This window comes from Panthera leo, chromosome B3, assembly GCF_018350215.1.
Source record: "Panthera leo isolate Ple1 chromosome B3, P.leo_Ple1_pat1.1, whole genome shotgun sequence".
NCBI lineage: Eukaryota > Metazoa > Chordata > Mammalia > Carnivora > Felidae > Panthera > Panthera leo.
Window position 1 is genome coordinate 73,157,497 of NC_056684.1, and position 22,422 is coordinate 73,179,918.

The window sequence follows — 22,422 nt, forward strand, 5'->3', positions numbered from 1 at the left end:
ACGGTAGAACCTGCTTTAATTAATGTAGGAATGAGTGAGCAGATGTGAAAAGGCCTGCCGTTACAGACTAGGTATTTGGGCTTTAGACCTCCCATCTATTAAAGTGGAACCAATAAAATCAGTCTCAGTGGTTGTGGTATGCTGTCGGGCACAACTCAATAAATGATAGCATATCCTTACTGCTGTGGAAAATTGATGGTGAGATACCTACCTCTCGGGATTCTTGATCTCTTCAGTAACATAGTTGAGGGTGTCCCAGCCTGAGTAGGAGAACAGAGCCGAATACAATGCCAGGGCAATGTCCCCCACTGCAAATGATGAACCCTCAAAAGAATTCTCAAAGTGAGTGGAGGCTCCTGGAATCCAGAGAACATGGAAAGACAAAAGGATTAGTGGTTCGCCCTCAACTTTAAGGTGATCGAATAAAGGAGTAAAAGAATAGGACAGTAACAGCTAGTGAGTGGCTTAGAACACGGTTGGCAGCAAGGGCAGTGGTAAAAGAACAGGGACAGAAGAGAGACCTCTACAATGATGGGCTGGAATGCAGGGAACAAACAGCATGAGGATCTTGACGGGAAGGACCATGGTGGTTTTCTAGGGTAAGAAACCATGACAGAACTGAAGGGCTAGAGAACCTAAGTAATGTGGTTCTGTCCTATCCTGTAAGCTACCCGATCCCACCCCTTTTCTAACCCCACAGACAGCTGGTACAGAATGGAGGAAGGATAGGGCTTAGAAGGCCCAGGTCAATAGAGTAGTAGACTATGTGTTCCTACCTGGAAACTGGAGAGGAGTGGGTACAAGGGTTTCATTTCTGCCCTTACCCACTTCCACGAGCAGAACAATCACAGCCACAGCATTGGACATAACAGTCTGCAACAGCTGGCAAGACCAGCTTTGGGGTCATCTGAGTACAAATCTGAACTTACTAGCTAGGGACTCGGGCAAGATACTTAATTCTGCAGCCTCAGTTTCCCCCATCTATAAAATGGAACTAGTAGGGGCGCCTGGGTGGCTCAGTCGGTTGAGCGTCCGACTTCAGCTCAGGTCATGATCTCACACTCCATGAGTTCGAGCCCCGCGTCAGGCTCTGTGCTGACAGCTCAGAGCCTGGAGCCTGCTTCAGATTCTGTGTCTCCCTCTCTCTCTGACCCTCCCCCATTCATGCTCTGTCTCTCTCTGTCTCAAAAATAAATAAATGTTAAAAAAAAAAAAATTAAAAATTAAATAAATAAAAAATAAATAAAATGGAACTAGTAGTACCTAGCAAATGAGAATGCACAAAAGGCACTTAAAGAAGTGTGGCTCAAAGAACTGCACAAAACTTAGTCACTATTATGTCTTACCCTGGCCGAGTCTAACAATGCCTGCAATGATGACGGCGATCAATGCCAAGACTTTAGCATAGGTGAAGATATCTTGTACCAGTGTTCCCCACTTGACATAGGCACAGTTAATGAAGGTTAAGAGACCTGAAAAAATAATAATAACAATATTGATTGGGGACTGTCCCTACCACCCAGAGAGCCTTAGACTTTCAAGCAATATTTCCAGTAGCAGTCATCAAAACAGAGCCCTTGGCCAAAGAAGTGTTTGGGTTCTGACCTGCTGTGTATTTGACACCTCTGCCCAGAATGTCCTCACCATTAGCATTCAAAGGCACCTGCTAAGCATCTGTGTAGGCAGCACCACACACACCCTTAGCACTTACACTAAGAGAGGAAAAACAAAGTAACTGGATTTGCTTACATACAAAAGTGTTCACAGCAGTGGGAGGCAACTGGTAGCTGTACAGGATTAGTGATGTTTTTCCGCTACTGGCTCCGAAAAGTCATGGTCTGTCCAGCTTTCCACCCCTTTACCTCCTGATACGGGCTCCAGGACTCGGCGCTCTGGTATTGTTAACCTTGGTAGATCCTGTTGTGACTTATCCAATGCCTGGCCCAGCAGGTCAGAACATGTGGCCAGGGATTAGAATGGGGGCCAGACTTCCTGCTGCTGCCTGCCAGCTCAGCCACTTGTTTTTGTACTTGGAAAGATTCTTGGAGCTGAGGTTCCTATAGAGTGGGGACAGCATTTTTCCTGACTGGACATTGCAAAAGAGTGAGCCACACAGGTCACGATCTCACAGTTCATGGGATCAAACCCCATATCAGGCTCTACTCTGACAGCACAGAAACCTGCTTGGGATTCTCTCTCTCTCTCTCTCTCTCTCTCTCTTTCTCTCAAAAATAAACAGGGGCACCTGGGTGAATCTGTTGGGTGAGCATCTGACTCTTGATTTCAGCTTAGGTTATCTGATCCCAAGGTCATGGGATCAAGCCCCATTTCAGACTCTGTACTGTGCGTGGAGCCTGCTACTTAAGATTCCCTCTCTCTTTCTCCCTCTGCTCCTCTCCTTCACATGCACTCTCAAAATGTAAATAAACATTCAAAAAAAAAAAAAAAACCCACAAACATTCCTCAAGTCCTTCTACCTCGGGGGTAGAGGCAATCCCTTTACCTGGATGAGCTTTGGCAAAGTCCATGGATCACCCCTAGAGAGTTCTTAACCTACAGCTTCCACAATGCTTGAAATTCCTTGTAAATGGTTATGTATGTACACCAAAAATATATGCATTTTTCTAAGAAAAGCGTCCTAAGCTTTATGTCCGAATTTCAGAGAAATCTGTTACCCCCAAAAAAGTTTCAGTTTACTACTTCAGAAGATGACATTCAAGAAGGGAAGTCCACACATGCTGTGAAGTTGACCGATAGCCCCAGGATGTGACAGGGAAGAAAGTCAAAAGAAATGATTCTGAAACTCAGCTGAATGTTCTCAATCCCCCACCAGCCTCTTAAGCAGGCAGGCAGGCAGGCACTTGCAGCACGCCTTCCCCACTCTGGCAGAGAATCACCTTGCTGCTTCTGCCTTCCCAGATCAGCAACTGGAGCACCAGGAGGGGCTTAACAGTTCCTTCCAAGAGATCCCAGGGTAAGATCAGAATCAGCCTGCCTTAAACTGCAGAAAGTGAGGTCCGGTGCTGGGCTTGCCTGCTTCAGGCTACGGAAGAAATACTCCCTGTCTCAGCTCTGGTGGTGGCATGTCCCTCAATGTCCCTAATCCCCCCTGTTTTCTTGTGTCCTGGCCTCACCACACTGCCCCAGAAGCATCTTCATCCTGAGAAGCAGGAAAGACCAACCTCAAAGAACAGCTCATCTTCTGTCTCTCTCTCCCCCATCCCCCCCCTTCTTTATACCCCTATTCTCGCTGCCCAAGTTCTTTTCTGCTCTTCAGTAGAAGGGGCATTCTAGTCCTATACAAACACTTGCCTTTCTGCCTAATAAACAAGACAATAAACAACCAAAGCTTATCACAGGGCTGGGCAAAAATACACCGGTAACTCCTCAGTGCTCGGTTAATAATTAAAGACATGCATACTGGCTCCCAAGCACCCTACAAAATGACCAAAGTGCCTTTATCTCACCCTCCACAAATCTCTCAGCTCTGTTGATCCTCCCCAGTCAATTACCCATCCTTCACTCCCCACTGGGCTTCAGTTTCCAGCCATTCAACAGCCCTCACGCCCCTTCTGTTCACCCTGTGACCCCTACACCTTACCCTCAGGCTCTGCTGCTGCTTCACAAATAACACAGCAGCCAGATTTCTGAGTAGAAACGCCCGGCCCGAGACCAAAAAAGGGCAGAAGTGGGGGAAGGGGAGCACCTGGCCGGCTACCAGTTGGTAGAGCATATGACTCTAGATCTTGGGGTCATGAGTTCGAGTCCCAAGGTGGGTGCAGAGTTTACTTTAAAAAGTAAAAATAAGGGACGCCTGGGTGGCTCAGTCGGTTAAGTGTCTGACTTTGGCTCAGGTCATGATCTCACGGTCCGTGAGTTCGAGCCCCACGTCGGGCACTGTGCTGACAGCTCAGAGCCTGGAGCCTGCTTCAGATTCTGTGTCTCTCTCTCTGACCCTCCCCCACTCACACTCTGTCTCTGTCTGTCTCAAAAATAAATAAACATTAAAAAAAATTTTTTTAATTAAAAAAAAAAAGTAAAAATAAAACAAAATAAAATATAAAAAGAAAGGCCAGGGACAACAGATGCTACAATATTCACAAGGGAATGGGATCACAGAAACTGATAGTTAGCCCTCAGGGTAACTACAGTCACACCACCAAACCAGCCTAGCTTCAGGGATTAATTCAGGTTCAGAGTCTGTCTGCAGCCTTGTGCCACAGCATCTGTTCTCAGCTCTGTCCAGGCATGTGGGCAGGGAAAAGACAACTCATCATCCTTTACCACAACAAATTCTGAAATGAAAATACATGGATTGTTTGCATTTTAATCCCTACTGCTTCTCTACTTGAATTCCATATCCATCTATTTGCCTCCCTCCTTTTACCCACAGTTTTTCTCCCTCCCCCCACACCTGAGCCTTCTTTCTCAGCCACCAACCCACCATCTTGCCCTGATCTACTGCGTCCTGAGCACCGGGACGAGGTTTGAATGAAGAAGGGAATCCTATGGAAGGAAACGGAGCAGGGCACTGCCTGAGGAGAGCTGGCCCTCACCTTCCCCAGAGCCCAGCTTCCTCCAGGGCCTCTTGGCCATGGGAGCAGGAAATGGGTATGGCAGGCAGCACTGCTGACTGGGCTGTTTGGCCTCGCCCACAGCGGATACAGCTGACCGGAGACCCCAAAGCCCAGCCTAGTGCACTGTTCTTAAAGTGGAGCCCAACCTCCTGCTTCAGAGGCAGGAAAAGGAGGGGACCACAGGCTTATAGTAATATGGCGGCAACTGCAAGCCAACCTCAAGGACAGAAATGCCCTACCCTCCAACCTCTAGGTGTAATTCCATCTCCACCCAACACTGGGCCAAGTCCACAAGAAGATGGCTGGAAATCACCTTGGACCCGTGACTCAGGTGCAGCTCCTTTCCTGCTCTGACCTGCTCTGGAGGAAGGAGAAGCCACTCCTATAATCATCTAAAGAGATGCCCCTGAACGGTCGGTCGGTCATCAAACCCAACTGCATGGACTCTCCTGGAGCAGAAGGCTAGTTCTAGCACTAAGGCCCAGCGTCAGCTGTAGAACTAAAAGCCAGGAAAGCACCCACATAGATTGATACAGAACAACAAAGCTTGTAGGCCCACTCAGATCAGATGCCCAGATTTACTTTAGATGCCCACACTAAACAGTCCCTGAAAAAAGAACATTAAACCCACAATTCTCCCAGCACCGTTAGTTTTAAACACATAGAATGTAACACATGAAACTCTGGCCACTATTCAGTGTATTTTCTGCTTCAAATTCCCAGAGACTATAAAACCTCAATACTTTATTTATTAGACAACTCATTCCATTTTTAAAGAGATCAATAACTCTTCCCTCCACTAAGTCAAAAACTTCTTCCTCCTAACTTCTACCCAGTAGTCCTAGACCTCTCCTCTGGAACTACACAGAATCCAGATAAATGGCCTCATTTACATAATGGCCCTTCTTATCAAACATTAACACCCTGTCCCTTTTGATACTTCCCCCATTGAAGCTAAAAACGCAGTTTCTTCAACCTCTTGTGTGACAAATGTCACTTCCAGATACTCACTCACTCACCATCGCGTTCCCTCCTCTCCATTTACTTCACTTTGTCAGTATGTCCCTGGAAACATGAGACCACAAAGAACACTCCAGACATTTTTGCAGACTAGGGGGTTTCAGTTTGAATTCATTGTCAACTCCAACTCCACCTCAAACTAATGAGCTTTTCCCTATCCCCCTTTCAGGGCCTAAAAAAGGGATTTTTTTTTTTTTTTTTTTTTTTTTTTTTAATCCTAAATAGGAGACCTTAACATTTATTCCCAGGAACTTTCCTCTGTAAATTTTTAGGTATCATTCTCATCTACTAGAAATGGATTTTCCCTCCTAATTTTATTAAGTAGTTCAAATGCCTTCAATTTGTGAAATCTGCAAATTTGATTAGCATACCTTCTGGGTCCTCCCTGAAGTCTTGATGAAAATGTTGACTAGACAGGCAGAGCCCTGTAGTCTATCATTAGAGACCTTCCTGTATGCTGTCATTATTCTACAACATCAACCAAGAATCCACCAAAGTATTCTTTTATCTAGTCCACCTTTTTCTACCTTGTCAACAAGAATATTGTGAGAATTTGCCAAGAACTTCTCTGAAATCTGTATAAACGTGTCTCTGCCCTTGCAATCTAATGACACAATCAAATGATTCAATGAAATTAGCACACATTTATAGAATTTTCATAGCTATACCACGTAATAGTCAAAAATTAGAAATAACCTGGGGCTCCTGGCTGGCTCAGTCAGTAGAGTATGCAACTCTTTTTTTTCTTTCTTTCTTTTTTTTTTTTTTTTTTTTTTGGTAAGATTGTTTTTAATGTTTTTTATTTATTTTGAGAGAGAGCACGCATGTGCATTCAAGCAAGTGAGGGTGGGGCAGAGAGAGGGAGAGAGAGAATCCCGAGCAGGATCCTTGCTGTCAGCCCAGAGCCTGATGTGGGGCTCAATCTCACAAACTGTGTGATCATGACTTGAGCCAAAATCAAGAGTTGGATGCTTAACCCACTGAGACACCCAGGTCCTCTTTGCCTTTTTTTTTTTTTTTTATATTATTTCTACACCCAATGTGGGGCTCAAACTCACAACCCCAAGATCAAGACTCACATGCTCAGGGGTGCCTGGGTGGCTCAGTCAGTTAAGCATCCAACTCTTGATTTCAGTTCAAGTCATGATCTCACGGTCATGGAATCAACCCCCGAACGGGGCTCTCCATGGATTACGGAGCCTGCTTGGGATTTTCTCTCTCTCTCTCTCTCTCTCTCTCTCTCTCTCTCTCTGCCCCTCCATTGCTCACGCTGTTTCTCTCTCTCTCTCTCTCTCTCTCTCTCGCTCTCTCTGTCTCAACATAAACAAGCATTAAAAAAAATAAAGAAGACAGTCGCATGCCCTACCAGCTTAGTCAACCAGGTGCCCCTGAGCATGTGACTCTTGATCTCAAGGTTGTGAGTTGAAGCCCCATGTTGGGCATAAGGTTTACTTAAAAACAATAATAATAATAATTGTAAAAAATAATAATTATAAACAATCCAAATGCCAATCAACAGTAGAGTGACTAAGTAAATACTTAGAATATGTAGAATATTAAACAATAATATGATCCATCTGCAACTATAAAATATAAACTTCACAAACATATTAAGTGAACAAAGACACAAAAAGAACACATATCCTGGGGTGGCTGGGTGGCTCAGTTGGTTAAGCGTCCATCCAACTTGACTTCGGCTCTGGTCGTGATCTCACAGTTCGTGAGTTTGAGCCCCCTCATCAGGCTCCGTGCTGACGGCATGGAGCCTGCTTCAGATTCTCTGTATCACTCTCTCTCTGCTTCTCCACCTCCCCACCCCTCTCTTTCAAAAATAAACACTAAAAAAAAAAAAAAGAGTGCATATCCTTTATATCCACTTATATTAAATGGCCAAAATCAATCTATGCTACTAAGAATAATAGTAATTTCCCTTCATGTGTGCATGGGGGACAAGGGGAGTGACTGAGAAGAACACAAGAGGAGTTCAGAGGACTGGTTTTTTGATGTGGATGGTGGTTACATATGTGAAAATGTGTGAAAAGTCATCAAGCTGTACACTTACAACATATGCACTGTTCCTTTTATATTACACTTGAATAAAAAAATTAAAGTTGAGGGGCACCTGGGTGGCTCAGTCGGTTGGGCGGCCAACTTCAGCTCGGGTCATGATCTCGCGGTCCATGAGTTCGAGCCCCGCGTCGGGCTCTGTGCTGACAGCTCAGAGCCTGGAGCCTGTTTCAGATTCTGCGTCTCCCTCTCTCTGACCCTCCCCTGTTCATGCTCTGTCTCTCCCTGTCTCAAAAATAAATAAAACGTTAAAAAAAATTTTTTAAATTAAAGTTGAACTGGGGCACCTGGGGGGCTCAATCAGTTAGCAGCTGACTCTTTCTTGGTTTCAGCTCAGGTCACGATCTCACAATTCATGAGTTCAAGCCCTGCGACGAGCCGTGTGCTGACAGCGTGGAGCCTGCTTGGGATTCTCTCTCTCCCTCTCTCTCTCTGCCCTTCTCCCCCACCCCCATCAAAAATAAATGAACTTTAAAAACATAAAAATAAAATTAAAATAAAGCAACAGTATGCTTTATTACTATCTCCTCAATTCTCTTGGTCTTGCTTTTTTGTTAGCCTAGATCTGTTTTTTACTGAACCTTTTCTAGGTTACCAATCCTTCTGCTACATACAGTTAGAAGGAAAACAGGACTGGGCCTTCTCCTTTCTCTCTACCATCTGTTATTGCAGAACTAAGTGCCCTTGCTGTTTTCACTCTATATGTTGCTTCTAGAGCTTTTTATCATCCGCAGTCTCTTCTTCAGATCTTAGTTGATGCTGGGCACCAACCTTCGGACACTTTTCTTACAGCTCTGGGCCACTCCTGCATTTAATCTTTGTTATGCCACCTCTCCCCATCTCTTATGTATCTTGTTTCTAAAAATCTCAGCTTATCAAAAAGCAATATGTTTAATCACATTGGTTTGTTCACATGATTCTCCTCTTCCTAAATAAGAGAATTTTTTTAATTTTATTTTAGAAAGAGAGAGAGCTCAAGCAGGGAGGAGAGGCAGAGAGAGAGGGAGAGGGAGAATCTGAAGCAGGCTCCAAACTCAGCATGGAGCCTAATGCAGGGCTCGATCCCACCATGCTGGGATCATGACCTGAGCCGAAATCAAGAGTTGGATACTCAACTGACTGAACCACCCAGGCGTGCCCTAAATAAGATAATTCTGATAAAATAGGTGAAAATTTCATTTTGGAGAAGCTTCTGGTCTTTTTTTTTTTCAATCCCTATCTATTAGAGTATAAATTCTTTTCCCTGAACTTTTCCATCATCTCTTTGCCAAACTTTAGAGTTTTTCTGAGGAAATGCACCATTTCTTTTTCTGAGAGGTACAAACTCTGAGTAGGTATAGTCACTTTCACACTAGGACTCCACATTTGCCCTGGTTATGTTAAATTAATAATAATGATAAAACAACAACAACAACATCCTTATGGAGATTCACAATGACACCTTTACAAGTTAAATGGTATGATGTCTTCGATTGGCTTGAAATAATCTAGTGGGGTGAAGAGGGTGGTTGGAGTATAGATAAAACAATGGTGATTAATCATTCATGCTGCTGCTTGAACCCTGGGAGTTCATCATATTATTTGCTCTAGTTTTGGATGTTTGACATGTTTTATGATAAACCTTTAAAAAAAAAAATTTATAGAGGTACGGCTTCTAATGGAATAAAACGGATTTTAGCGAAAAGCAAATGTTTATTAGCCTTATTTAACATTTATGAGTCCAAAAGCATCATTCCCAACCTTCTATCCTATTTCTCCAAATGCACTACTCAGCAACTTTCCACTTTTATCCTTCTACATGATTCCTCGCAGCCTCTAAAATACCCAGATTTAGGGGTACCTGGGCGGCTCAGTAGGTTAAGTGTCCGACTCTTGATTTTGGCTCAGGTCATGACCTCATGGTTCATGAGATTGAACCCCGAGTTGGGCTCCACACTGAGCGTGGAGCCTACTTGGGATTCTCTCTTCCTCTCTCTCTGCCCCGCCCCCACCAACTTGCACACATGCACTCTCGCTCTCAAAATAAACATTTTTTTAAATACCCAGATTTGTACCTTCATCTGTGCATTTTTCTCCTTTCCTTTACAATTTCAGGTTAAAGCCACACTAAACACATCTCTCCCAATCTCTATGAAATCTGCTCTATCCCTTACCAGAGTTTATCCTCCTGGTATCTTAGCATTTACAGTCAGGTACTCTGCTCTAGGTTCTCTTTGCTCTTGCACATGCACAGCCTTCAATTAACAGAGATGAAAATGCCACCTGCCACTCAGTTCACTATCTTGACGTTCAGAGTCACCAGTGACACACCTCAGGTATCCTCTGACTGATAACATCATTCATCCCACGGGATAGCAAAAGGATAGCCATCTGTGGGTTCAAGTGATTCAAGCAAGCTCTTTGTGGTAGGTTGCTCCAGAAAAACCGCATGTCTCTGCATTAGGCTGGTCTACCTGCAGCCAGAGTCACACCCCCTGGGGAGCAGCCGAGACTCTTCACTGGTTTGCTCAGGCCTGCTAATACCCAGATGTTTCCAGAATACTCTACCACTGCCCTTTCCTCACAAGGACCAGATGTAAGGTTTCTGAAAAAACCTCAGTTGTGTTACCTAAACCCAGAAAGTTCAAGTCTCTCCTCTTTTTACCTGCTGTATTTCTGTTTGTGTTGTCAGGGATACTCTCTATACCTTAAATATCATGTTTTCAGGGCACCTGGGTGGCTCAGTGTGTTAAGCGTCCAACTCTTGATTTTGGCTCAAGTCATGATCTCACGGTTCGTGAGCTCAAGCCCCGAGTCTGCTTGGGATTCTCCCTCCCCACCTCTCTCTCTGCCTCTCAATATGCACACTCTCTCTCTTTCTCTGTCCAAACAAATAAGCTTAAATAAGTAAATTTTCTTCCTGGCTTCCTTGACGTATTGTTTCTTCCACCCTTCCTAGGTGCTGTAATAGGTCTCAGACAGCAGATGGTCCTCAGGTTCTTTTACCTTTCAGGCTACAGGACCATTTTGCTTACTCAGACATCATGGGTAAGAACAGCAGGCAAGACAACACACAGAGCATAAACCCTACGGATCACTGGATCAGAGTCTTCCTACTATGCCCCCTGGAACTCAGGCAGCGTTTTGGTCACCGCGGCTCTGCACCACTCTGAGGGAGCAAGCAGGCGGTCTGTACCAGGAGGCCCTCATATTAAACCACACTACCTGCTCTCTTCTCAAAGCCAGCTAGTCCTTATCGGTCCGATCCTTACTGGTTTGTTCAGCTAGGTACAGTTTGGGTCCTCAGAAACGGGACCCCAAGGTTAAGCGAGCATCAGAATCACCTGAGGCATGTTACCTAGGGTTTCAGAGCTCCAACCCAGAAGTTCTGGATGCAGGAAGTCTAAGACGGGGTTTCCCAGAGGAGTCATGATCTGCCTGCTTTGGGTGTGCTGCCTTAGGTAATCACTAGACGAAATAATCACCTACAGAACAGCCTTGATCAGAACAAGCCCAAACCCTTCCCTTAACTCGGTGTTCCTTTATCCTGGCTGCACATTGGCATCGCTTTACAAGCTTTAACAAAGTCAGCGCTCAGGCCCCACCTAGGCCAATGAAGTCAGAAACGCTGGGGTGGAGCCCAGGCACCAGCGTGTTTTTGAGGCTTCCCAGGCAATTCTAAGGGACAGTGACAACGGAGAACCTTTCCGTCCAAGGCCTCCATCAGTTCTCCTCAGCAGCAACTTTTCTACTTCCCCAGTTCTCCTTCTCCAAGCCAATTCCCATTCTTCTAACCAGTGGCTCAGATTTATTTGGTTGGGGAAACGAAGTGGGAGAGGAAGGGGCCATTAGCATTTTTCTAAAGCCCTAGGTGATTCCAATGTACAGCCAGGGTGGGGGCCCACTCTCCCCAGCTTCTTCCCAAGCCTACTTTAGCCTGTCCCCTCAGCCTCTCCTGAGTCAGAGAGAAAGAACACAAGAAAAAGAAGACCAAGGGTGAACCCCTGAAGAGCCTTGAGGATCCAACCAATACAGAGCTCTACCCTCTGCCTGCAGAGGAAGGTTGTGCTGAAGTTCATGTCGGCCCCACCCCAGAAAGAACCCAAGGCTCTGACTCCAGCCTATGCAGTGTGTGAATGTGGGACGTGAAGTGGAAGCTTCCTCACCTCCAACCTAAAGTGGCTCTTGAGAAAACTCCTCTGAGAAAGTACCTAGCTGCCAAGTAGAAAGTATGAAGGGCAGAAATCAGTTGCGGGCCCAGCATCTGCCTATTCCGCTTCATTAGCCACAAGTACGTGAAGTCAGTGGTCGAGTATCAGAAGAAGCTGCACAAGGACACACGGCCCAAGCTCTCAGACAAACACGCAGAGATCCAAAGTCCCCTACAGCCCACAAGCGGCTCCAGGAGACCCGGGGTGAGCTCTCTGCCCTCCCTCGTGCCTAGCCCACAGTGGGCCCAGCCCTCATCCAACCCTGAGAGCCAAAGGCACACAATGCCCTTCTCCGCCAAGCCAAATCTAGAGCCACATCTCCTGTTCGTGCATCCAGCTGCCATTTATTGAAGCACCTACTATGTGCAAGTCACTAGGGTCAAGCATCGGGGACACACCTGATCCCCAAAGACCAGCGGTCTGTTCCCAGAGGGGCCTGAGTATGTGCTGCTGGCTGACTGGCACAGTGTGGGCAGACCTCCTGTGAAGACACAGGAAGTAAGAGCTCCTGTTCATGAAAGGCAAAAACAAAACAAAAACAAAAACAAAAAAAACTAGACCAAAGATCCTAGATCACAGGGCAGGCAAGCACAGACAGGACAAGGCAGGAGCAGAAGCGTCCGAAACGGCTAACAGTGGCCGAGGCAGGCTGGCTTTCAAGAAAGAACGGTCAGGTGGGGCTGCACTTGGGGACACCTCGCTCTGACTCTGCCAAGGGAAAAGTTCCCCTGTCTGGCAAAGAGGAAGAAGGGTCTCAGCTCTCCTTTCTTTAAAAATAAACTTTTTCAATGTTTATTTTATTTTTGAGAGAGAGAGACACACACACACAGCGTGAGCAGGGGAAGGGCAGAGAGAGAGGGAGACACAGAATCGGAAGCAGGATCCAGGCTCCGAGCTGTCAGCACAGAGCCTGATGCGGGGCTCGAACTCACGAACCGCGAGATCATGACCTGAGCCAAAGTCAGATGCTCAACCGACTGAGCCACCCAGGTGCCCCTCAGCTCTCCTTTCTGATCCCTGGAACACTAAAACCGCTTTTAAGTCATCCAAAGGTGGAATGGAAAGTAAAGTTTTTAGAAATTAATAAGATGCATATGACTGAATAGAATTTGCAGTAGGACACACCATTTTTGGCTAACAATTAAGTGTTAGGTCCCTTGCGTTCTCATAGATATCATCTAACTTAATGTGACAGAGTAGGTGTATTATCTTTATCTTTTTTTAAGTTTTATTTATTTAAGGAATCTCTACACCGCAGATGGGAGTCGAACCCACGACCGCAAGATCAAGAGTCACATGCTCTTCTGATTGAACCAGCCAGGCACCCCAGTCTTTATCTCATAATTGAGAAAACTGAGGCCACTCAGGCAGTGTCCAGCTCCAAAACTTGTATACACCGCAGCACGCCATGCTGTCCCTATTGTATGCAAGGATGTGGGACTGTGAGCGGGATGATCTCCCCCTGGGGTGATGGGGCTTCTGGCTGCAGAAAACTGGGGCAGTCCCCTAAGAACTCTGAGAAGCCAGAATAATCAGCTCTAGGAGGGGCCATCTGCACACTTCTCTGGTTAGGAAAAGTAACCATTTATAGTACCCTGGCGGGACAGCAAGGTTTTTTCAGAACTCCTAATTCATTTATTCCTTTATTCATTCATTCATTCATTCAGCCAGCCAGAGAGCAAGTATGTACTGAGCACTGACTGTGCTCCAGGCCTTGTACAGACCCAGTCCTCAGCCTTCACAGAAAAGTGAACATGGACAATTATAAGAACTGGGTGATGGGGTGCCTGGGTAGCTCAGTAGGTTAAGTGTCCGACTCGATTTCGGCTCAGGTCATGATCTCACAGTTCATGAGATTGAGCCCCACATTGGCTCCACACTGAGCATGGAGCCAGCTTGGGAATCTCTCTCTCCCTCTCTCTTCTCTGCCCCACCCCTTGCTCACACACTTTTGTGTGAGTTCTCTCTCCCTAAAAGTAAATAAACTTAAACAAAAAACAGAAAAACCCTGAGCCTGGGTACTGACTTCAGCTCAGGTCATGATCTCACGGTCTGTGAGTTCAAGCCCCACGTCGGGCTCTGTGCTGACAGCTCACAGCCTGGAGCCTGCTTCGGATTCTGTGTCTCCCTCTCTCTCTGCCCCTCCCCTGCTCGCTCTCTGTCCCTCAAAACTGAATGAACATTTTTAAAAAACTTTTTTTTTAAAGAAAAGACAGTTTAAAAAAGAATAAAAACTGGGTGCTGTGAAAGTCACTGTGAGGCAACCCATCCAGTCTGGGGCAGCAAAGGGGGTGCAGGTGGGCACCAGGACCACCGTTACCTGGACTGAGCACAGGGAGGCTCATGCTGGGGTTGGGGGATGGGAGGACAAACTCCTGGCAGAGAGGAAAGCACGTGATTACCCAGACAATGAAATCAGCAATGAGTGAAGTCACCCACGCGTAGAAAAAACTTACTTAAGCAATAATCAGTAAATGATTTCAAGGTCTATTCGCAATAGTAGCCTATCTAGCATTGTAGTTCATCAGCAGTTCTAAAGGAAAACTATTATCTGTAGAGGGACAGTAAGCCACCATGACGGGAGCAGAAATTATTTGCTCTCCTGAAATGGTCACTGTTTGAACAGGATTAAAGTATGGTAAAAATATAGATCAAGCCTCTAGGAGATAGACTCCATTATACAGATGAGGAACCTGAGACTAATAATTTGACCTGATTCCATGCTCTTAACCACCACACATTCCTGCCTCCCAAAGGGATGAGTTCAAGGGAGAGAGATGCTGACTCGGGGCACCCAAGCACTCTACCCAACCATGGAGAAGACGTGACTGTCGGGTATGGATTCTTCATCCAAATTTTCCAGAAATATACCCCCAAACCAGCCTAAGGAGGACTGAAGTCTTCCCCATAAACCCCTCCCTCAACCTCGGTCCCTCCCTCTAAGAACCACACTTCTTGTCTACAGAATCAGTCTTCTGGAAAGTATATCTACATTCCCTTCCTTTCCCTTGACTAATATCCACTCTACCACTCCACTGAAGAGGGACAGTTTTCCTGACCTGTTATTTGTCAATTCCAAATGGCATTCCATTCCTTATCTTACTTAACAGTTCCTCAACAAAGGCTACTTTTGAGTGTAAACCCATCCCCCTTGAGTGTGCTGCCTTTGCTTTTCCCCACACTATCCACACTGCAATAGAATAGTTTATTGATGTGTCTCTATCATCAAGTCGGAGCCAAATGAGGACAGACTGAGTAACAGTCACTTCTGGATCCCTAGGCCTCGCCCAGAAGTAGGCATATAGTAGATACTCAGGTTTCACTGGATGAATAAACAATCTCTCTGAAATCTGACTCTACCCTCACTGCCCTGAAATTTCCCTCTCCAGAGTCACGGTGACTTCCTGTTGATATATCCAAGCAACCGCCCTCCTTATCTAGCTTGGCCTCTTAGCAGATTGGACACCGTTGGCCACCAACTCCTTCTCAAATTGCTCTCTTTTACTCACCATCTCCCATTTCCCTCTTATCTCTCTGGGCGCTTCTTCTCCTTGTTGTGGACTATTTATCCTTCAATGTTGGCATTCCTGAGATGCTAACCTCGCCCCTTTCCTCCTCTCTTGCTACATCCGGTCAAGATCATCTCATCTGCTACTGTGATTTCAATGACCACCTCTACACCAAGGATTCACAAAAGTATATCACCAGCCCAACCACCGTAATTTCATATACATATGAATATACAACCACCTACTGGACGTCAGCAAACACAAATTCAACCTATCCAAAACTGACCTATCAATTTCTCTTAACCTACTGCTCCTTCAGTCTGACTCCCTGTAAGTAACTGGCATCACCATCCACCCAGTTGCCCGAGACAGAAACGTGGTCATCTTATCATCCTCAACCTCCACCCATATCCATCTAATCAGTGTCTAAGTCTTAACCAGTCTCCTCATCTCTCATCCCATGACTCTAATCCAAGCCACTATCTTCCCTCACTGGGATCATGGCAACAGCTTCCTAAGTGGTCTCCCTGTTTTTAGTTCTGCAAACTGAAGTCAGAGTAATCTTTCTAAAAATCACAAACTCTACAATTTAATCACAACACAAGTCACTCTCTGCTTTACTCTCAAAGAGGTTTTTTTTTATTACCATAGGAGAAAGCCCACCAAACCCCTTAATGTGGTTTGTGCAACAGATTGTATTTTCCAAAGATGTCTCAACAACATTTCCCAACACACATGCTTTTCATACAATGTGACTGTAACACTCTGCCCATCAAGAGATAGGGTCTGTGCCTCTTCTCTTATGAAGAGATATTCTTGGGGCACCTGGGTGGCTCAGTCGGTTGAGCGACCGACTTCAGCTCAGGTCATGATCTCACGGTTTGTGAGTTCGAGCCCCGCGTCTGGCTCTGTGCTGACAGCTCGGAGCCTGGAACCTGCTTCGGATTCTGTGTCTCCCTCTCTCTCTGCCCCTCCCCGACTCATGCTCTGTCTCTCTTTGTCTCAGAAATAAATAAACATTTAAAAAAAAAAAAAAAAAAAGAAGAAGAGATACTCTTCTGTGAATGTTTCTACCTACAGAGTTCAGCAGGAAAGACACCCTGTGACCTCAGAGGCTAGGTCATAAAACGCACAGCTTCCACTCTGGTTGATGACATACTCCGTTCTGGAAGCCTTCAGCTGCCAGGTAGAGAGTTTGATTGCTCTGGGGCCACCATTATGTAAGGAGACTCAACATAGTCCATATGGAGGGACCACTTGAAAGACACATCTAACACAACACGAAAAGAAAAAGATGCCCAGCTAGCCCCCATCTTCTTCAGCATCCCCTCGTTCTAGCTCCTGCCACCATCTGACTACCACCACACGAGACCCTGAGCCAGCACTGCCCCAGTTACCCCTTCCAAAATTCCTGAGCTAAGAAACCATAAAAGAATAAAACAGCTGTGGGGCACCTGGCTGGCTCAGTCAGAACATGCAACTCTTAATCTCGGGGTCATGAGTTCAAGCCCCACATTGGGTGTAGAGATTACTTTAAAATAAATAAATAGGGGCACCTGGGTGGTTCAGTCAGTTAAGCGTCAGACTCTTGGTTTCAGCTCAGGTCATGATCTCACAGTTTGTGGGTTTGAGCCCTGCATCGGGCTCCATGCTGACAGCACAGAGCCTGCTTGGGATTCTCTCTCCCTCTCTCTCTGACCTTCCCCGGCTGTTTCTCTCTCAAAATAAATAAATAAACCTAAATAAATAAACAAACAAGCATAAATAAACATAAATAAATAAATAAAATGACTATTATTCTATGTCACTAGATGATTTATTATAGAACAATAATAACTACAACTAATAAAGCCCTGAACAAACTATCTTACCATTTCCACCCACCTCTGCAGGCCAGCTGTCAACATTTCCTACCTTAACCTCAGTATTGCAGCCCACCCTGACGTCCTTTACTAGAAGGAGTCTCTAAAACGTCCTTCTTTCTTGTCTTCGGAGTTTTCATACCTCTTGTTCTTGCTGCCTGAGATGCAACTCCGCCCTCTTTTGGTTAATTCCTCATTCAGGTGTCAGCTTAAACTTCCTTACAGAGTTTCTACTCTCCTAGGCTAGCCTAGGTCTGCTCCCATGGCTCCCTGTGCCTAAGAAATCACAACACTCATTATAATCCATTGTAACCTTGCGTTGGAGTGCCCACCCTGACAGCCCCCAGCATGCTCACGCACACGTATGCGTGCACACACATGCAGTGAGAGCTCCAGGAAGACAATGATCAGTGCTGGGAAAATAAACATTCAACAAGTATTTACGAAGCACTTGCCTATCTCCAGCCCCATCTCTTTACTGAGCTCCAAATGGGCACATCCACCTCCTATCCTACAAATTTCAAATTCAACATGATTCCATCCTCCCCATCCCTGTAAACGATGCCACCACCTACCAACTGCCCAAACCAGAAACCTCAGCTTTTCATTCAAGGAATAGTTATCAAGCTCCTCTCTTGGTTTCTTTGCTGGGGATACAGTGGATCCTAAGACAGGCTTAGCCCCTGGGATACAACATTTACAAGCTGGTGGGTGTTTTCCTCATCACCTACCTCTCTCTCTTACACCAGACATCCCAATAAGTATTACTGGTTATACTGATTATACCTTCTAAATTGCTCTCCTATCTATCCTTTCCTGGAGACATCATCTCCTAAGTAAGCCACAGCCCCGCTGCCACTGCCCTCATTTGGGCTTTTGTCATTTCCTGCCTGGATTGCCACAAGAGCTTCCTAACTTGTGGAATAAAATCTTAACTCCCTAGAACATGAGCGTCGTGTTCTAGCCGCGTGCCTCCTTTTGTCCCCTCACATCCCACAATCGCCCCCGCGCACCCACACTCCATTCTTTTTCTCACCTTTGTGCTTTACATTGCCTTTCCCTGTGCCTAAAATATCCTTGCCCCTTCTTCATTCAACATATTTATTGAGTACCTAGCAGATGCCAGGCACTGTTCTAGGCGCTGGATATTCAGCCGTGAGCAAAACAAAGTGCTTACTTTCATGGTGTTTACACTCTAGAGGGAAAGATAGACAACAGACAAGTAAACGATTAATGTCAGGTGGTGACAGGTGCTATCAAGAAAAACAAAACAGGATGGGAAACTGAGAGTGACCATTAGAGACAGGAGAAGTCTCTGGTGAAGTAACGTCTGTACAAAGACCCGAGTGGACTGAGGGGATGAGCTCTGAGGACATCTGAGGAAAGAGCCTTCTCAGCAGAAGGAACGATAAAGTACAAAACTCCCGAAGCAGGAACAGGCCAGGCAAACTGGAAGAAAAGCAAGAAAGCCGGTGTAGCTCCACAGAGAGAGTGAGGGGGAGAGAGGTCTGAGAGAAGTCAGATGGAGCACGCCTTGTAGGTCACGGCCAGTGGGCGCTTCAGCCACCCCTTGACGCCATTTCATCCTTCAGCGTTGAGTACAGACATCTCCTGAGTAGGGCCCACCCCACCCGCTCCCAGCACTTACCCATATGAAGTGTGTAATTGACTACTTCCTGTCTCCTCCACCACACCGTGAGTTTCCTGCTCTACCTTTCAGCTCCGTATTTTATAAAACCCATCACGTTCAGTAAATTTGTCTCCAGTAGTCAAAACTTTCTCCCTTGGCTCTGATTCCATGCCCTGAGAGCAATCCCTGATTCCTCGATGGGTTTCCTAGGGACTATGGCATTAGGAAGCCTTGACAGTGAACACACACCTTCTGGTCATTAGAAATTATGCTAATGATGTATGTCCATCATTGTACATTCCTAGGCTGCCATCATCATTTACACATCAGTCTCTGTTTTAAGTATGAGTCAGTTGATAGGACAGTGACCGACTCTGGGTCATGATGACCCAAGGAGGGCGCTGCTCATGGAAAGGCCACATAAGCAGCCTAGCAGAAGCTCCAGATGCCCCTCTACTCATCCCTCAGCTCACCTTCCCTATTTCAGATGGAAGCCCCATCACCAGCCCCCTGTCCAAGCTTGAATTCTTAGCATCACCTCTGAGAACTGCCCCCCACCACCACACACACTCATCCAGAAGTCCTAGAAACCATGCCTTATTACTACTTTTCTATCCACCCCCTCATCTCTGGTCCAAAGGCCTTGCTCACCAGCCTTCAAGTGGACTCAGGTGTCCACTCCCTAAACCGATGTGCCTACCTTCTGATTCTCACACTTACCAAAAACACTCCACCTGGCCACCAGTGTTCTTCTTCCAGGCAAATCTAATTTCACTTCCCCACTTACAATCAACAACTTCCCACTTTCCAGATAAAGTCTACCCTGTGTAGACAATGTATAAACCAGTCTTGGAGCTGGCCTTGGGCTACGTTTCCAGTCTCTGCCTTCTCACCCTCTCCCACCCTGCATTCCAGCCATACCAACCACCTGGAATTCTCTGAACATTCCATGCCTGTCTGCACCTCCACACCTTGTCACACTGCAGTTCCCTCAGTGAAAGTGTCCTAGGAGACAGCTCCGTATCTTTCCAAAATTCAGTTCAGACATCATGGTCTCTGTGACATCCTCCTATAAGCCCTCTTCCCCAAATGAAGAAAATTGTCCTGCTTTCTCCTACAGTGTCTCTATCACCACATTTCCTACATTGCATGACAATTATTGGTTAACCTATCTATCTCTCTCCTTGACTAGGAGTTCTTGGATGGCAAAGTCCAGACTTTATTCTTCTTTGCTTCCCAGCATTCATTGGAATATCTAGCACAGAGAATGCTCTAAATGTTCCGTGAATGAATGAAAGTTCTGTATTAAATCCCTATTCTCGCTAAGTTCAAAGATTCAGCCTCAGTCCTCACGTTGAGCATACATTGTTGGCATATATTTGACAACTCTGGGGGAGTGACAAGGGCACCAGACCTGTGCCTGAGGGAGGACTCAGTAGTGGCAGGACATTGGGCAAGTGCAGGGATGGTTTACTTCCAGGCCACTCTGCGGATGAAGTGAGGCTGTGAAAACCATAAATCATGACTCAACTGTAACATATTAATGATTATTGTGTTTAAAATTTCTTTCTTGGCTGCTTCTAGGCCTTTTGCTCTACCTTTCTCCTGAACGGCTATGGCTAGATAAACAAGATATTACTGCATAGGTAGTATATGGACAGAATGTTCATGTATTGGGTGCTCGTTAGACAATGGTTGAAGGAAGAAACTCATGAATCATATGTCCCTAAATTCTTAATTACAATCTTGGTTGCCCTTTTGAACCTTCTTCCAGATCTCTAGGTCCCTCTGAAGTAATTAAAGACAGAACAAAGTCCTGGAAGCAGCCAAAAGAGAATAATTTCAAACATAATATTCACCAATACATTACACCTGAGTCATGATTTATGGTTTCCACCAAATCTCACTTCGTCCACACAGTAGCCCAGAAGTAAAACAGTTACTGCACCCTGCCTAGGGTCACGCAGGCTCAAACACAGATCTGGTGTATCTGTCACTCCATCAGAATTATGTTACATATATGCCATAAAGCCATGCACAAAACTGTATCTTTTTATTAACTGGGGAGCTCTGCGGACAAATCATAACTGTGGCTACTCTGCCCATATCCTTACAAGGGTGTACCTGCATGTGTATGTGCACCCAACTGTAGGGTCTGAGGACATCTCTGTCCCCAATTAGACACAGCAAATTAAAAAGGGGTGACTGACGCCTGGGTGGCTCAGTCAGTTGAGCGTCCAACTTCAGCTCGGGTCATGATCTCAAGGTTCATGGGTTCGGGCCCCACGTCAGGTTCTGTGCTGACAGCTCAGAGCCTGCAGCCTGTTTCAGAATCTGTGTCTCCCTCTCTCTCTGCCCTTCCCTCACTCACGCTCTCTGTCTCAAAAATAAATAAACATTTTTTAAAAAGGGGTGGCTGATGGAGGTAGGCACAATGCCAGAGTCAAGGAACAACAGCTGTCAGACATGACACAGATGGAACTCATAAAGAATGAAACTGCTGAACTGAAGTCAGGCCAGCACCCTGGAAGCTCCTGAAGAAGTCAACACTCGTCCCCGCCCCAGCGGCCTGAGGCCTCATAGTCATGTAAGAATAGAGATGTGTAATGGTGACTCTGAGTCACCAAAAGAAATGTCAAGTTATGAAGGCAGGCAGACATATCACTGGTTTTAAAGAGATTTCAACAGAGATGGTTAAAATTATTGGATTCTAGTACTTCAAACGATGCAGCCATCTTGGAAATTTTGCTTGGAATAATCCCTACACCACACAAGATACATAACAGTATGCCCACACTGGAGAGCGCCTCAAGACTGACAGATCCTAAAATTAGTTTCCCCAGTAAGTCAACTGTAAATGACGCAAGAGACATTACAGATCACATCTGAGACCTCAAGGGAAAGCCTCCTTCTTGTAACAAGAGACAGTGCCCTCCTCCCCTCCCTGATTGTTGCCATGCCTGACAAACATCCCCATACACGAAGAGGAGTCCAAGCCACAAGCACGGACGCACAAAGCACAAGGGGACCCCATGGAGACACCCAGGACTCCGCACAACAGTCAAAGGGGGCAGGCTGGAGAGGAAGCTGAGGAATAAGATGGGGCAGTGGAGAAACCTCGAGAAAAGAGGACACAGAGCCGACTGGAGAGGATTGATCCAGGGAGCAACTACACCTGGTGCAAAATGCCCACACTCCGCAGCCACCGCTGCTGGGGGAGGTGCCCCTTAAAATGACAGAATTTCCAAGCTTCTCCACATTTGGGGTGTGGGAAGGGTCTCCAAGGTTTCAGGCAAGGAGGCCATTTTTCCAGAACAGAGGCCCCTGGGGGATGGGGCTATAGACGATCAGCTTCTCAGGACCTCCAAAGTGGCTTTGCTGAATGTATAGGTTTAAATACATTACTTATGAGACAGAGCAAAAGTCAGGGTAGATTGAAATGACGGTTTTAAGAATCTGGCCCACAGAAAAACTCGTATAAACAATAAAATATTCATTGGCGCATTACCTGTGTGCCTAACAAATTAGAACCCGCTTAAATGGCCACTAAGAGGACTGATTTGTTAA

At 45.9% G+C, this 22,422-nt stretch overlaps 1 protein-coding gene across 4 annotated transcripts in view; it reads right to left on the bottom strand.

Annotated features, from left to right (window-relative positions):
- SLC7A7 (solute carrier family 7 member 7) overlaps positions 1 to 22,422 on the bottom strand; it is a 33,761-nt gene that overhangs the window by 4,278 nt on the left and 7,061 nt on the right. For all 4 annotated transcript variants that reach the window (XM_042942680.1, XM_042942682.1, XM_042942681.1 and 1 more), the window contains exons 3-4: positions 1,347 to 1,472; positions 212 to 356 (exon numbers count right to left, since the gene is read on the bottom strand). In XM_042942680.1, the coding sequence (XP_042798614.1) occupies positions 212 to 356; positions 1,347 to 1,472 (271 nt within the window). The remainder of the gene's footprint in view (positions 1 to 211; positions 357 to 1,346; positions 1,473 to 22,422) is intronic.